Consider the following 13802-nt stretch of genomic DNA (forward strand, 5'->3'; position numbering starts at 1 on the left):
GTTACCTGTATAAATACCTCAGCAAATTTTTACCAGTAACTTTAATGTCCATTTTGCCCAAGTCAGTTATTCTGAGGCTTACAAAATGTTGATGTTTTAACTTTATCATTCTTTCTATACTTATTAGTTGGCATTCTACTATAAAGAAGGTCTTTTTCTCTTTCATTTATTTATTTACAATTTTTAGTGTCAGTATGGTCTCAGATTGTTTTTAAATTCAATTTGTTATACCCATTACTGTCATTAGCCTTCTTAAATTGTTTTGTTGAGGTATAATTTACCTACAGTAAAGTACACAGATCTTATGTGTGCCGAATGGTGAATGTTTTTACACGAACACACCTGTGTAATCACCACCTAGGTGAATAGAACATTTCTAGTACATCAGAAGGCTCCCTCATAGCCCTCTCAGTCTCATTATCCTTTTTGTCCCTGATTTCAACCTGGTTCTTGTGTTTAAGTCCCCATCTTACTTCACTTGCTTTCTGGCACAAATTATTCCAGGCTCATCTTGTACTTTCTCTGCTCCAGCCTGGGAATTGGCCATTTCTCCCAAGGAGCCCTGGTTTCTTTTATTGAGGACTGTTACTTTGAAATCAGTATCTAGACACTAGCTATGCTCACTCTACTGGGACATTATTGCTTCTAGGCCCTTTCAGAGGTTAGAGCTAGAAAATATCGAATTTTATCTATCTTAAGTCATTTCTTAAAATCATACCTCCAATTTCAATCAATCATAAGGTGCTCTCCTTTCCCTATTCCAAATTCCATATTCCCACAGTAAGAATCTAGGCCGCCAACTACATCAATCTTTATTGACTTGCTCAATTTCAAAATAATTATCCCATTATGCTACCAAACAACAAGTCTACTAAGTACAAGATTTCTTTGCAACTATTTTGTCTTTAGATTAATGGTATAAGGTCAAAGTACTCTGTTAAAAAGTTACTTGGATTCGTTTTTCTCCTCTTACATGCTTGCAATCCCAAAGTGACATTTCTAAGATAGAAGATTAAATGAATTCATTCTCTGCCTCCTGGAACACAACCTCCACAAGGGTAGGGACCTTATTTTTTTTCATTGCTATTAGTCTAACTCTTAGACGCTCAACAAATATTTGTTGAATGAGTAAGTGAATGCCAGGGTTGAGCTGTGCACTGAGAATATTTATGAAGTGAGTCGCTCCTGGCAGAATCTCATAAACTGGTAGGCTTCGAACAAAGTGTGATATTCCCCAAGGCTTTCGGGAGGTGGTAGTGGATGACTGGGAAAATGTATAACCCCAGATGGTGAGCACTAGGGCTTTGGAGGTATTCAAGAGTCGGAGCAGCCACAGGACGACAAAGCCTCTTCTGCCTGACGGGCCGTGGCTCGTACAAGTTCGTACCAAGTAGCCAAGTTGAGGTCCAAGCTGCATGCTCTGCCCCTCAAAGCAGGCGCTTTGGACTAGGCTGCTAATATTTTTAAAAGCCGAATTGAGATAGGGATTCTGAGAGGCTGAGGGGACCATGCCCAAGTCCGGGAGTCGAAGGCGCAGCGAGTCCCGCGTCCCAGGTACCCGGAGGTCACACTTACCGGTAAATCTAACTTCCGGGTCCCGTTCCAGGCCTCCAGCCCCACTGGTCAATAAGCTCCGCCCCCTGCTGGCCCCAGCAGATGCCGTGCCCTGATTGGCCGTATCTGAAGCCCCGCCCTAGCGTCGCAACCTCAGGTAACTCCGAGCTCCAACTCCCGCGCCAGCCTCGGGACTCTCGGCTTCTTATTGGACTACCAGTTTCCAATCGGAAGGGTTTTTGAACCTCAGTCTTCGGGTGGCGCTGGCCATTGGCGGACAGAATGGGGGCGGGGCCTGAGGTCGTCGCCGGCATTGCCTGTGGATAAGGTAAGGGACTAGAGGCGAACCCGGCGACAAGGAGGCATCGCGTCGACTCTGACTTCTCTCCCCGCCCCCGCGGGTGAGCCCGCGCGAGACCCCGCGCCCCCTCCCAGCGCCCGCCCAAGTGCGCCTGCGCAGCAACAGCCACCAGCCCGACTGCCCCTTCCCCTCTTCCTCCGCACTTTTTCCCTTCCTCTCCCCCGCCCCCCTCCCTGCCTTGCCATCCCGTCCCGACCCCTAAGGCCCTTTCGTGGGGTCTCCCTAGTCCCTGTCCTTCCCCCACCCCGTCCCCATCCCACAGGATCCTGGCTCCCCAGCCGCAAGGGCTGCGCCTCTGCGAGCCGCGATGTTCGTCTTCTCAGAGCCTGTGGGCCTCCCTGCCTTCACTGCCCTCCGTTTCCTCCACACAGGCCCCCACCTACTTCAAAATGACGCTAGACGTGGGGCCGGAGGATGAGCTGCCCGACTGGGCTGCGGCCAAGGAGTTTTACCAGAAGTACGACCCTAAGGACGTCATTGGCAGGTGAGCCCACGGCAGGGAAACAGAGGTCCAGAGAGGTCAGGTCCTAGCCAGGGTACACAGTTCCCTCTGAGGGCTGAAGAGTTCTAAATGAGAAGGGTCAGTGGTGAGTGGAGGAACATTTGGTGACTAGACTCTTACTCTGGGTCAACCCCCATTTTTTCACGAATTCATTCATTTATGTGTTCAACAAACATAATTCAAGCACCTACCGGGTGCCAGACACAAAGATAAACATGGGGAGTGTAGAAGAGATGTTTATGCCTTGGAGGTACTCCCAAGTGATGTGACTGAAGGAGACACATGAACATATAAAAAGTATCAGGCTGTGTAAAAAGTGCTGCTGGGTCTCAGAAAACCACATCTTCCCAGAAGTGGTGATATTTGGGTCTTGAAGGATGAGTAGGAGTTCAGCACACACCAAATAGAAGGAAGCCGTCACCTGTAGAGGCAGTGGCCGATACATTTATTCATCAAGGTTTCCTAAGCATGTACAATGTGCTGGGTGCACTGTGCTAGGCACTGGAGATGTAAGACCCACACCTTAACATCTTACAAGATTTCTGTTCTCCTGGAGTTTATGTTCCAGTGGTAGAGAGAGACAATAGACACGAAAACAAGTTAAAGTTCATTGTAAGTGCTAGGGAGAAAATAAATAGGGTGGAACAAGAGTAATTAATGGAGCTGAGACTTGGACGATGAGAATGAACAGGTCATGCGCTGAGGCAGGATATATTCCGGGCAGAGGGAACTGCCGTGTTCAAAGACTCAGCATAGGAAAGGGCCTATTCAAGCAACAGATAGAAGATCATAGTGACTAGAATGTTGTAAGAGTGGGAAAAGGTGGAGGAAATTAAGTTGGAGAGGTAAATAGAGGTTGGATTATGTAGAGCCTTGGGCCAGGATAAGGAATTTTTTAAAAAATAAATTTATTTATTTATTTATTATTTATTTTTGGCTGTGTTGGGTCTTCGTTGCTGCCTCGGGCTTTTCTCTAGTTGCGGTGAGTGGGAGCTACTCTTCGTTGCGGTGCACGGGCTTCTCATCGCGGTGGCTTCCCTTGTTGCGGAGCACAGGCTATAGGCACCTGGGCTTCAGTAGTTGTGGCTTGTGGGCTCTAGAGCGCAGGCTCAGTAGTTGTGGTGCACGGGCCCAGTTGCTCCACGGCATGTGGGGTCTTCCTGGACCAGGGCTCGAACCTGTGTCCCCTGCATTGGCAGGCGGATTCTTAACCACTGCGCTACCAGTGAAGTTCCAGGAATTTTTTTTTTAAGATTTTTTTTGATGCGGACCATCTTTAAATTCTTTACTGATTGTTACAATATTGCTTCTGTTTTATGTTTTGGTTTTTTGGCCGCAAGGCACGTGGGATCCTAGCTCCCCAGGGATCGAACCCACACCCCCTGCATTGGAAGGCAAAGTCTTAACCACTGGACTGCCAGGGAATTCCCTAGGGTAAGGAACGTAAAGTTTACTCTGGTGATACTGGTGGTTTCCAGTAGGGTAGTAATATGGTCTGATTTACATTTCTGTGATTTGGGGCCTACGAACTTAACCTTTCTATGCCTCAAAGTGTCTCCATTGTAAATGAGAGAATTAAAAAAAGAGCCTACCTTGTAGGTTGCTGTGAGGACAGAAAGAGTTAATATGGTACTCTTAGGACACGTCCTGGCACATGGTGAGTGCTTAATACAGGTGTGTTGCTACATTTAAAAAAGATCATTCTGGCTCTTATGTGGAGAGTAGATAGGAGAGGGGCAAGAATGGAAGCATAGAGACCAGCTAGGAAGCTATTGATTCATTCAGGCTAGAGATGGTGATGGTTTAGAATAGAGTGGTAGTGGTAGAGATGGAGAGAAGTGGATAATTTAGGTGATGGCTTGAAGGGAGACTTGATACAATTTCCTGAAGGATTGGATATGGACCACAAGGGAAAGGGAAGAAAACAAGAATAAATTCTAAGGTTTGGATTTGAGTGCTTGAGTACCATTTACTGAAATGAAGAAGACTGGGGAAGATCAGTCTGGAGGGAGGTGTGAGCAAGTCAAGAGTTCCACCAACTGGAGCTGTCCAGTGGGCATGTGAGTCTGGAACTCAAGCAAGAGCGCTGGGCTAGAGCTGTTAACTTGGGAGGCATCAGCATATAGATAGTAGTTGGCAAGAGAAATGTGAAGTAGTGAAAGAGACCTAGGCTCAGACTGTGGGGCATGTCACCATTAAAGAGTTAGAGAAGGAGGAGCCAGCAAGGGAAACTATAGAGATGCCATCTGTGAGTTAGAAAGAAAAACACAAGAGTATGTTTGGGACTTCCCTGGTGTTTAGTGGTTAAGAATCTCCCTGCCAGTGCAGGGGACATGGGTTCAATCCCTGGTCCAGGAAGATCCCATATGCCACAGAGCAATGAAGCCCGTGCGCCACAACTACTGAGCCTGCATTCTAGAGCCCGTGAGCCACAACTGCTGAGACCACATGCCACAACTACTGAAGCCCGCGCGCCTAGAGCCCGTGCTCCACAACAAGAGAAGCCACGGCAGTGAAAAGCCCGCGCACCGCAACGAAGAGTAGCCCCCCCCCTCCGCTTGCTGCAACTAGAGAAAGCCCGCGCGCAGCAACGAAGACCCAATGCAGCCAAAAATAAATTAATAAATTATTTTTTTTAAAAACCCACCAACTTTAAAAAAAAGGAAGAGTATGTTTCTGGAAGGTTGGCATGGTCTGCTGTGACACATGCTGCTGAGGCCAGGAAATCCAGTGGTGGTGTGACCGTTAGATTTGTTCAGACTCCTTTTAGATAGCACATGGAGATGTCAAAAAGGTTGTTGGAATCAGGAATTCTGGAGAGAAATCAAGGCTTGAGACAGCGTAGCAGGAAGCATTTGCACATAGTTGGTATTTAAAGCCCCTGGGGGGAATTTCCTGCGGTCTAGTGGTTAGGACTCTGTGCTTCCACTGAAGGGGGCATGGATTTGATCCCTGGTCAGGGGACTAAGATCCCACATGCCGCGCATGGCGTGACCAAAATTAAAAAAAAAAAAACAAAACTCCTGGGTCTGGTTGGAGGTCACAGGGAAGAGAGAATATTGGGAAAAGAAGAGAGCTGAGATCCAAGTCCTGAGATGCTACAAGGTTTCAGGACCAGGTGAGGGAAGATGCACTGAGGCTAGGAAGAGCCCTTAGGTAAAAACAGTGGTTCCACTGCCAAGGGCACAGAAGGACCAGTTTTGAAGAAGGCAGATCAGAGAGTAGGGTCCTTATCATTTCATTCCAAGATTACTGTGGTAGCATCATCCCTCGTCTCTCTCTTCTACCTTTTCCCTCTTGTTTTTCCTGCACACTCTAACTAAATTACTTTTTCCAGAGTACCAATTTCAGACCTGAAGCTTTAAAAGAGCTTGACACATTCTGGAAATTGGTGACAAGTTATAAGTCATGAAACAAAGGTTGAAGAGCAGGGTTATAGCCAGGGATGAGGCTGAAAAGAGACTAAGAAGTTGGTGAAGGCCTTGAGTGACAGATGAAGGAATTTGGATTTGATTTTTATCTTGTAATTAATAGGGAGGCAGTATGGAAAGAAAACAAGAATTTTGAATGCATTCCACAGGTAACTGTAAGGTTGAAAGTATTAGGTATCATTTAAAAAGAGGACAGTTGCTTTAGGGGTACTGCTGAGGAATGAGGGGACACAGAACTTAGTAAAGAATTTAAACAGGGAAGTTTTTAAGCAGTGAATGACACGATTGGGGCTGTTTTAAGAAGCTAGTTCTCAAAGCAGTGTGGCAGATGGGTGGCAGTGGTTGAGATTAGCAGCAGGGAGATCAGTTAGGAGGCCATTGTGGTGGTGGGGTTGGAGTACTAGGAAACAGATTTGAGAGAGAATACAGGATGGGCTGGACTGGTTGGATGTTGTAGATTGTGAAGGAGAGGGCGAAGCCAAGAATGGCACCAGGGTTTCTAGTTTGGGAGTCGGATTGAATGGCATTGCTATTAACTGAGATCAGGAATTGAGGAGCTAGTGTTGGGAAGATGAAGTGTTCAGTGGTCATGATGACAGTGAGAGGTCTCTAGGACCCTTGGGAAGCAATTTATTCAGTAAGATGTGTTGGCCTGACATCTAGGGGAGTTCGCTGGTGGCCTAGTGGTTAGGTTTCCGGGCTTTCACTGCCATGGTCCGAGTTCAATCCCTGGTCGAGGAACTGAGATCTCGCAAGCTGTGTGGTGCAGCCAAAAAAAAAAAAAAAAAAAAAAAAAAGGCGGGGGGGTGGGGTAGACATCTCGGCATGAATGTTGAAGTCGTGGAGGTGGATAAGATTACTGAGAGTGTATATAGCCTGAGAACAGGGCCAAGGATGGGATCCTGGGGAAGTCTTAACATTTAAGGGGTGGGCAGAGAACAAGGTACTGGGGTGCATCAGTAGGAAGAGTTTGGACTTTGAGTCTGAATACCCAGGTTTCCCATGTAGATAGTCATGACACATAGTAGGAAGGCTTAATTAAAAGGGAATGCTCCTACAGGTAGGGGCTTCCCTGGTGGCGCAGTGGTTGAGAATCCACCTGCCAATGCAGGGGACATGGGTTCGAGCCCTGGTCCGGGAAGATCCCATGTGCCAAGGAGCAACTAAGCCCATGCACCACAACTACTGAGCCTGCTCTCTAGAGCCCGCGAGCCACAGCTACTGAAGCCCGCCTGCCTAGAGCCCATGCTCCGCAACAAGAGAAGCTACTGCGGTGAGAAGCCCGTGCACCGCAATGAAGAGTAGCCCCCGCTCACCTCAACTAGAGAACTTCGCGCATAGCAACGAAGACCCAATGCAGCCAAAAAAAAAGAATAAATAAATTAATTAAGAAAAGAAAAAAAGGGGAATGCTCCTACAGTTAACATGCTATAGGATACCAGCGAAGGGAGTGGTCCCTCCCTCCTGGAGAATAAACAAAGAATTGGTAGACGCAGCATTCATTTTGGGCCTTAAAGCGGGGATTCTTTGCTTTATGGCTTCAAAGGATCTTTGACCACCCCCGCCGCCCTGAAATAATGAAAATGTTGGATATATGTGGCAGAGGTCTCCAGCTTTCCACAAATTCTCAGAGGTTCATTAAAAGATGAGTAATAATTAGACCAGGGACCTCGAACTCAGGTGCCCTTAGTAGTTGGGCAGAAAATGAAAACTGTGAAGTGGCCAAGAGTAAAAGAGTAGGAAGTGGTGGGCTTCCCTGGTGGCGCAGTGGTTGAGAGTCCGCCTGCCGATGCAGGGGACGCGGGTTCGTGCCCCAGTCTGAGAAGATCCCACATGCCGCGGAGCAGCTGGGCCCGTGAGCCATGGCCGCTGAGCCTGCGCGTCCGCGTCCGGAGCCTATGCTCCACAACGGGAGAGGCCACAACAGTGAGAGGCCCGCGTACTGCAAAAAAAAAAAAAAAGAGTAGGAAGTGGTGAGCATTGTGGCAGCTAGAGCGTTCTTGTTCCAGCTAAGATATGTGAATTCAGATTCGTAAATAACAATGCACTGACCACAGTGTAATATATCTGTGGGCTGTGTTTGCCTGAAGGGTCAATGGTTTGCATCCACTGATTGAACCAGAGATGTGGATGACAGGCATTTCCAGCAAAAGGAGTTATATAAAGGCAAGGAGGCCCTGGGAGCACGGCAGTGAGGTTATGTGAATGGCATCCAGGGAACCAGCATGCGAAATGTGGTATGAGGTCAGATCCTGGAGAGATTTTCACCTTAGCCTGAAATACTTGTAGGGTCACACGGAGTTGGTGACAGAGCCAAGCAAGGAAATCCCTGTCTAGGACTTTGTCTTTTTTTCAGCCGTGCCATGCGGCTTGTGTAATCTTAGTTCCCCGACCAGGGATCGAACCCGAGCCCTCTGCAGTGGAAGAGTGGAGTCCTAACCACTGGACCACATGGAATTCCCTAGGACTTTGTCTTTACAAAGCCAAATGGGCTTTCCTCTCTCTACCTCATTAACGCCTTTCAGCATCCCTTCAAGATACTGTTGGCCACGTTTCAGAGCAGGTGAAGTGGAAGCCCAGAGACCTTATGTCAGTGGGTCACTTGGAGGTTAATTAGTGACAGATTTGGGGCCTAAACCAAGATCTCCTACTTCTCAACTTTGGTCTTCTGGTCAGTGGCCCAGTATTTATTTGGAGCCTCCTTCGCTTGAGGTATTGTAGGGGAACTTTGGGATTTAGATGGGGTAACCGTGGAAGTGGGTAAAATCTGGAGGAAGCCTTCCCACTTTCTCCTTGTGGGGTTCTAGGGCAAGGGGCAGGTTCTGGGGCCCAGTGCCTAGGCTCACCCATGGAGGGAGTGGCAGAGACTGGAACCCAGGACCCCTGCCTGCCTGCCTTATGAGCTTTGTGTTGCACATTGCTGGATACCCAGGTTGCTTGCTGATGCTGCTGTGAAGCTCCTGCAGGCCAGGGTGAACTCCTTGGGAGTTCACCCTGTTGTCTAAATGGGTTTCCAGAGTCTGGCATAGTGAGTGTGAGGCTGCCAAGGCCCTACTCTGCGTGGAAATGAGAGAGCAGGAGGCCCTGACTTGCGCGTTGTCTGACTCTGGCAGAGGAGTGAGCTCTGTAGTCCGCCGTTGCGTTCATCGAGTTACTGGCCGGGAGTTTGCGGTGAAGATCATGGAGGTGACAGCTGAGCGGCTGAGTCCTGAGCAGCTGGAGGAGGTGCGAGAAGCCACGCGGCGAGAGACACACATCCTTCGCCAGGTCGCCGGCCACCCCCACATCAGTGAGGCTGCATTCCCTGCTCCTGTTAGCCCTGCCCACAGCCCACTTCCCCCAGCACTGCCTCCATGCCTCTGCTCCCTTAGTCCTGGCTCCGCTGCACCTCAAAGTGTGGCCAGCCTTTGGGTCCCTACTGCCTCCTTTGGTTCTCCTTCCTTCCCAGTAACAGCCCACTGCTGCCTCAGGGTGGAAAAGGCCCTTTAATGTGCATCTGCTCCTTTCCATCTCTGTCTCTCTGCCTTTCTGCCTCTTTCCCCAGTCACTCTCATCGATTCCTACGAGTCTTCTAGCTTCATGTTCCTGGTGTTTGACCTGTGAGTATCTCCCAGCCCCAATCAAGAAGCCTCCTCCTCACCTCCATGCATGGCCACAGCCTTACAGCACAGTGGGCTGAAGACCACCCTGCTCACACCTTCCTCTGCTCCCGCTCAGGCCTGCCTGCCAGCTCAGGGCTCTGGCCCTTCTCCCTAGGTGCCCAGATTGAGGCAAGTTCTTCAAGAGTCATAGTGACCAGCTAAGTACAAAGGGTCTTCATGAGACCCTGTTTTAGGAGGAGAGTGTTTATTCGTGAGCTGACCACATGTAAATAGACTCTCCCTCACCAGTCTCCCAGTGTTTAACACCCTCCACTGGAGTCTCTGTCTGCCCATCAGTTCTTTTTCTGGTCGGTCTAAAGCTGAATGTCAGATATTATACAGTGCTATAATGCAAACCAGTTGCAAAGGTACTTCAAAAGAGAATGGTTTGGATACCAGATGTTTAAGAGAGGCCCTTGGAAGAAATTTACAAAGTCTTCAGACAAGAAATGACCCTCTGCAAAAGTCGAGGGGAAGTGGGAAGTGTCTGTTACACCACATGCAACTTTGCAGAACCTGGTGTGTGCTTTATTTCAAGGATTGATGCAGAGTTGCAATTATAACCTCAGTTTTAAAAGACAAGATAAAATAAGCAAAATTCAAAGTAAAGTCCCATTCAACTTTCTTGCTACTATTAACTGGAAAATTTTGGTCCGTGGTCTAAATAGATTCACTTCAGAAGGCGTTTTGTGAGTGTATTCTCAGATAACACAGACTTCCTGTAAATGATTATTATCATAAGGCACTTATTCTTGCTAAAATAGCCCCCTTGTGGCACAGTGCAGATATTTCGACGGCCAACCCATTGGGCCAAAGTGCCCCTGACACCTGGTTCACTCTTGGAGTGCTCTGTCTCGAGACCCTTTCATTTGTCTACAGAGGGATCTCTTTACTGGCCTCTTCCGTGGTATTTTCTGTGAGCACTGGCTTCTTTTCTCAGCCGCCACTGTGAGGTGCACCTATCTCCCAACCCCTCCTATCCCTTAGGATGCGGAAGGGAGAGCTGTTTGACTATCTCACAGAGAAGGTGGCCCTCTCAGAAAAGGAAACCAGGTAATGGGTGAGCCTGCAACCCCTGGGATGAGCAGGGGGTGGGGCGGGACAGGGAGAAGCAAAGGAGACTGTGCCTCCCTCAGGTCCATCATGAGGTCTCTGCTGGAAGCAGTGAGCTTTCTCCACGCCAACAACATTGTACACCGAGACCTGAAGCCTGAGAATATTCTCCTAGATGACAATATGCAGATCCGACTGTCAGATTTTGGGTTCTCCTGCCACTTGGAACCTGACGAGAAGCTTCGAGGTGAGGGGACCTGGTACCCTGAGAGGCTTGGGAGGGAAAGAGGCTCAGGCCTGGGGCTGGTTGGCTGGGTCTGAGAACTGGGTCCCAAGTACCAAGGAAAGGAAGGTCAGTGAGCACTTGCCAGGTCCCCACTGGGTGCAGAGCCTCGTGTGCAAATCAGTGTGGGCTTCCTGACCTGGAGGCAGACAAGTGAGCAGATCATGGCACGCAGCAGGCAAGGGGCCATGCCAGGAAGCCAGGAAGGAGTACCTGATTCAGCTGTAGGGACCCACAGAGGAAGGGGCTCGGACCTCGGCCTGGGGAGGCTGGGCTTGTCACAGGAGGAAAAAGAGGGGGCGAGGGATAGCAGGGCTCAGCTGTGCCTTTGGGGTCTGGCAGAGGCAGGTCCACAGTGTGCTGCTTAGGTGCTATGAGGAGCCTGGTGTGGCGCCGACAGCCCTTCTCACCTCGTGCCCACACATTTGTTGTGAAAACCATTTCTAGTGCAAGTGGAAAACTAAACAAAGTTCAACTGTGAGACTCCTCAGAGCCTTTAATATACTACTTCCTCTCCTTCAGTGGCTCTGCATTGGACTTACTAATAGCTAACATTCACTGGGCACTTATTGTGAGTAAGGCACCACGCTGAGTCTACATGGCTTATTTCTCTAGATCCTCTCAACAGCTCTGAAATAGTATTTGTGTCTCTATTTTATAAGTGGGCTTAATGAGGTGAGGTGACTTGCCCAAGGTCACATAGGTGTGATTTGAACTTGGGCAGTATGACTCCAGAGTTCATGGTCTTAATCTGTGGACTTACACATCTTCCAGATGCTGTGCTTTGTGTCCCTTTGGGCTGCCACATACACTTCCCTATTCTGCATCATTTTTGCCCCTGCCCACTCCAGCCTCTCCCTTGGCTTGGATAATTCAGCTTTTACTTTAAAGTTCTATGTCAGGTTAGAGCCCTTGGTTTTTGCTCTTATATCTCCCCCACTTCATGATACATGTCTTACTCTGTTATTTGTTTGCTTTCTGGTAGGTGGTGAGCTTGGTAAGGGCACATCAAATTCGCCACTGTGTCTAGTGTGGTGCTTGGCACATGGTAGGCGTTCAGTAAATAGTTTGACTTGGAATGAATTTCCCCAGAGAAATTCAGTTTCTCAATTCAGGCCTATTAAGATCTCTTCGAAGTGTGCCATGGATCACAGTTTGGAAATTGCTGAGATGGAAGACTTGGTGCCAGAAGAAACTAAAAATACAGGCTTAGATCAAGTCATGGAGGGCTCTGTGCTGTAGGAGTCTAGACTTGATCCTGAGGCCATGATGGGAAGCCAGGGAAGGGTTTTAAACAAACAATTTACCCAGAATGTGCCTTAAGAAATCCCATATTCCTACTCATTCCCCTTGGTTGAGTGGTGGTTCCACTAACTGCAGTAGAGATTATAGGAGGAGGAATAGATTTGGGCAGAAAGGAATGCAGAAAAGATTTAAGTTTTGTTTTCTATGTGTGTATATATGTAAAAACGTGGTAAAAAGTTGTGTGAGGATTGGGTTGGCTGGAGGGTTGGGGGAGGCAAGTGATACAGTTGGATAGCACCTTTAAGTCAATCTAAAAATCGGGTTTTCCCAGGAAGGCCACCAGGAGCCTTGGTGGGTCCTTGAATTGTTCAGCAGGGCTAGGGTCTAATACCGAGACTTCGCAGAAGGCAGGCAGGAGCAGAATGGGAACACTTGGGGCTCTGGTGGTGTTGAGGCTCCAGCAGAGGTCTGGTGTTAAGGGTCCTTGAGGGGGCTGTGACATCCCATCAATCTCAGGCCTCTCTCCCCAGAGTTGTGTGGGACTCCAGGGTATCTAGCACCAGAGATCCTTAAGTGCTCCATGGATGAAACCCACCCAGGCTACGGCAAGGAGGTCGATCTGTGAGTTTCTGGTCTCCCCCTTCCCTCCTCCTTTGTGTAATGTCCTTCAACACATTCGCTCACCTAGTCCTCCCTGACTGTGGTCTCTTTCTCAGCTGGGCCTGTGGGGTGATCTTGTTCACACTCCTGGCTGGCTCGCCACCATTCTGGCACCGACGCCAGATCCTGATGTTACGCATGATCATGGAGGGCCAGTACCAGTTTAGTTCACCTGAGTGGGATGACCGTTCTGACACTGTGAAAGACCTGGTGAGCTGGGGCCATGAGAGGGCAAGGAGGGAGGCCCAAGAGCTGCCCTTCATGCTCTGGCATTTCCCGTAGATCTCGAGGCTGCTGCAGGTGGATCCTGAGGAGCGCCTGACAGCTGAGCAAGCCCTACAGCACCCATTCTTTGAGCGCTGTGAAGGCAGCCAACCCTGGAACCTCAGCCCCCGCCAGCGGTTCCGGGTAAGCCTGAGAGTGTCAGGGTGTGGGCCTGCTCCTCTGTCCCATGATTTTTCTTTTGGTGGATGTGCCCGTGGAGCTCACACTGCCCCCTTTCCCAGGTGGCAGTGTGGACAGTGCTGGCTGCTGGACGGGTGGCCTTAAGCACCCACCGTGTACGGCCGCTGACCAAGAGTGCACTGTTGAGGGACCCTTATGCGCTGCGGCCAGTGCGGCGCCTCATTGACAGCTGTGCCTTCCGGCTCTATGGACACTGGGTGAAGAAGGGTGAGCAGCAGAACCGGGCAGCCCTCTTCCAGCACCGGCCCCCAGGGCCTTTATCCATGATGGGCCCTGAAGAGGAGGGGGACTCAGCTACTATCACTGAAGATGAGGCCATGATGGTGCTGGGCTAGTACTTCAGCCCTGAGGAATCCCAGGAAGCAGAACTCTCCAGGAGGAGGATTTTTATCATTCCAGCCCCTCTGGGCTATGGCCTCAGGCCCCCATGCCTGGCCAGGCCCGCCACTGATCAAAGTATCATAGAGACCAGCCCTGTACACCTACCCACACTGGCCAGGGCTTTGAGATCAGAGCTGAAGAGGAAGAGAGCCACCCAGAGTGCCATGCCTGGCCTTATCCATGCTGCCTGTGCCACGTATGCAATAAAATCTGCTACACGCCAGGG

The 13802-nt window shown here is 49.4% G+C and overlaps 1 protein-coding gene across 3 annotated transcripts; it reads left to right on the plus strand.

Moving 5' to 3' along the window:
- Positions 1 to 1420: 1420 nt before the first annotated feature.
- PHKG2 (phosphorylase kinase catalytic subunit gamma 2) lies at positions 1421 to 13799 on the plus strand. 3 transcript variants are annotated; one of them, XM_060123395.1, is made up of 10 exons: positions 1426 to 1882; positions 2287 to 2399; positions 8962 to 9137; positions 9393 to 9447; positions 10477 to 10542; positions 10626 to 10789; positions 12601 to 12691; positions 12787 to 12940; positions 13013 to 13138; positions 13237 to 13799. In XM_060123395.1, the coding sequence occupies exons 2-10, from the start codon at positions 2305 to 2307 to the stop codon at positions 13528 to 13530; spliced, it is 1221 nt and encodes a 406-aa protein (XP_059979378.1). In that variant the 5' UTR covers positions 1426 to 1882; positions 2287 to 2304; the 3' UTR covers positions 13531 to 13799. The 3 variants fall into 3 exon arrangements, with proteins under 3 accessions (XP_059979379.1, XP_059979378.1, XP_059979377.1); XM_060123394.1 differs by having other exon boundaries at positions 1428 to 1955; XM_060123396.1 differs by lacking the exon at positions 10477 to 10542 and having other exon boundaries at positions 1421 to 1955.
- Positions 13800 to 13802: the final 3 nt, after the last annotated feature.

Source organism: Lagenorhynchus albirostris, chromosome 15 (genome assembly GCF_949774975.1).
Source record: "Lagenorhynchus albirostris chromosome 15, mLagAlb1.1, whole genome shotgun sequence".
NCBI classification, from domain to species: Eukaryota; Metazoa; Chordata; class Mammalia; order Artiodactyla; family Delphinidae; genus Lagenorhynchus; species Lagenorhynchus albirostris.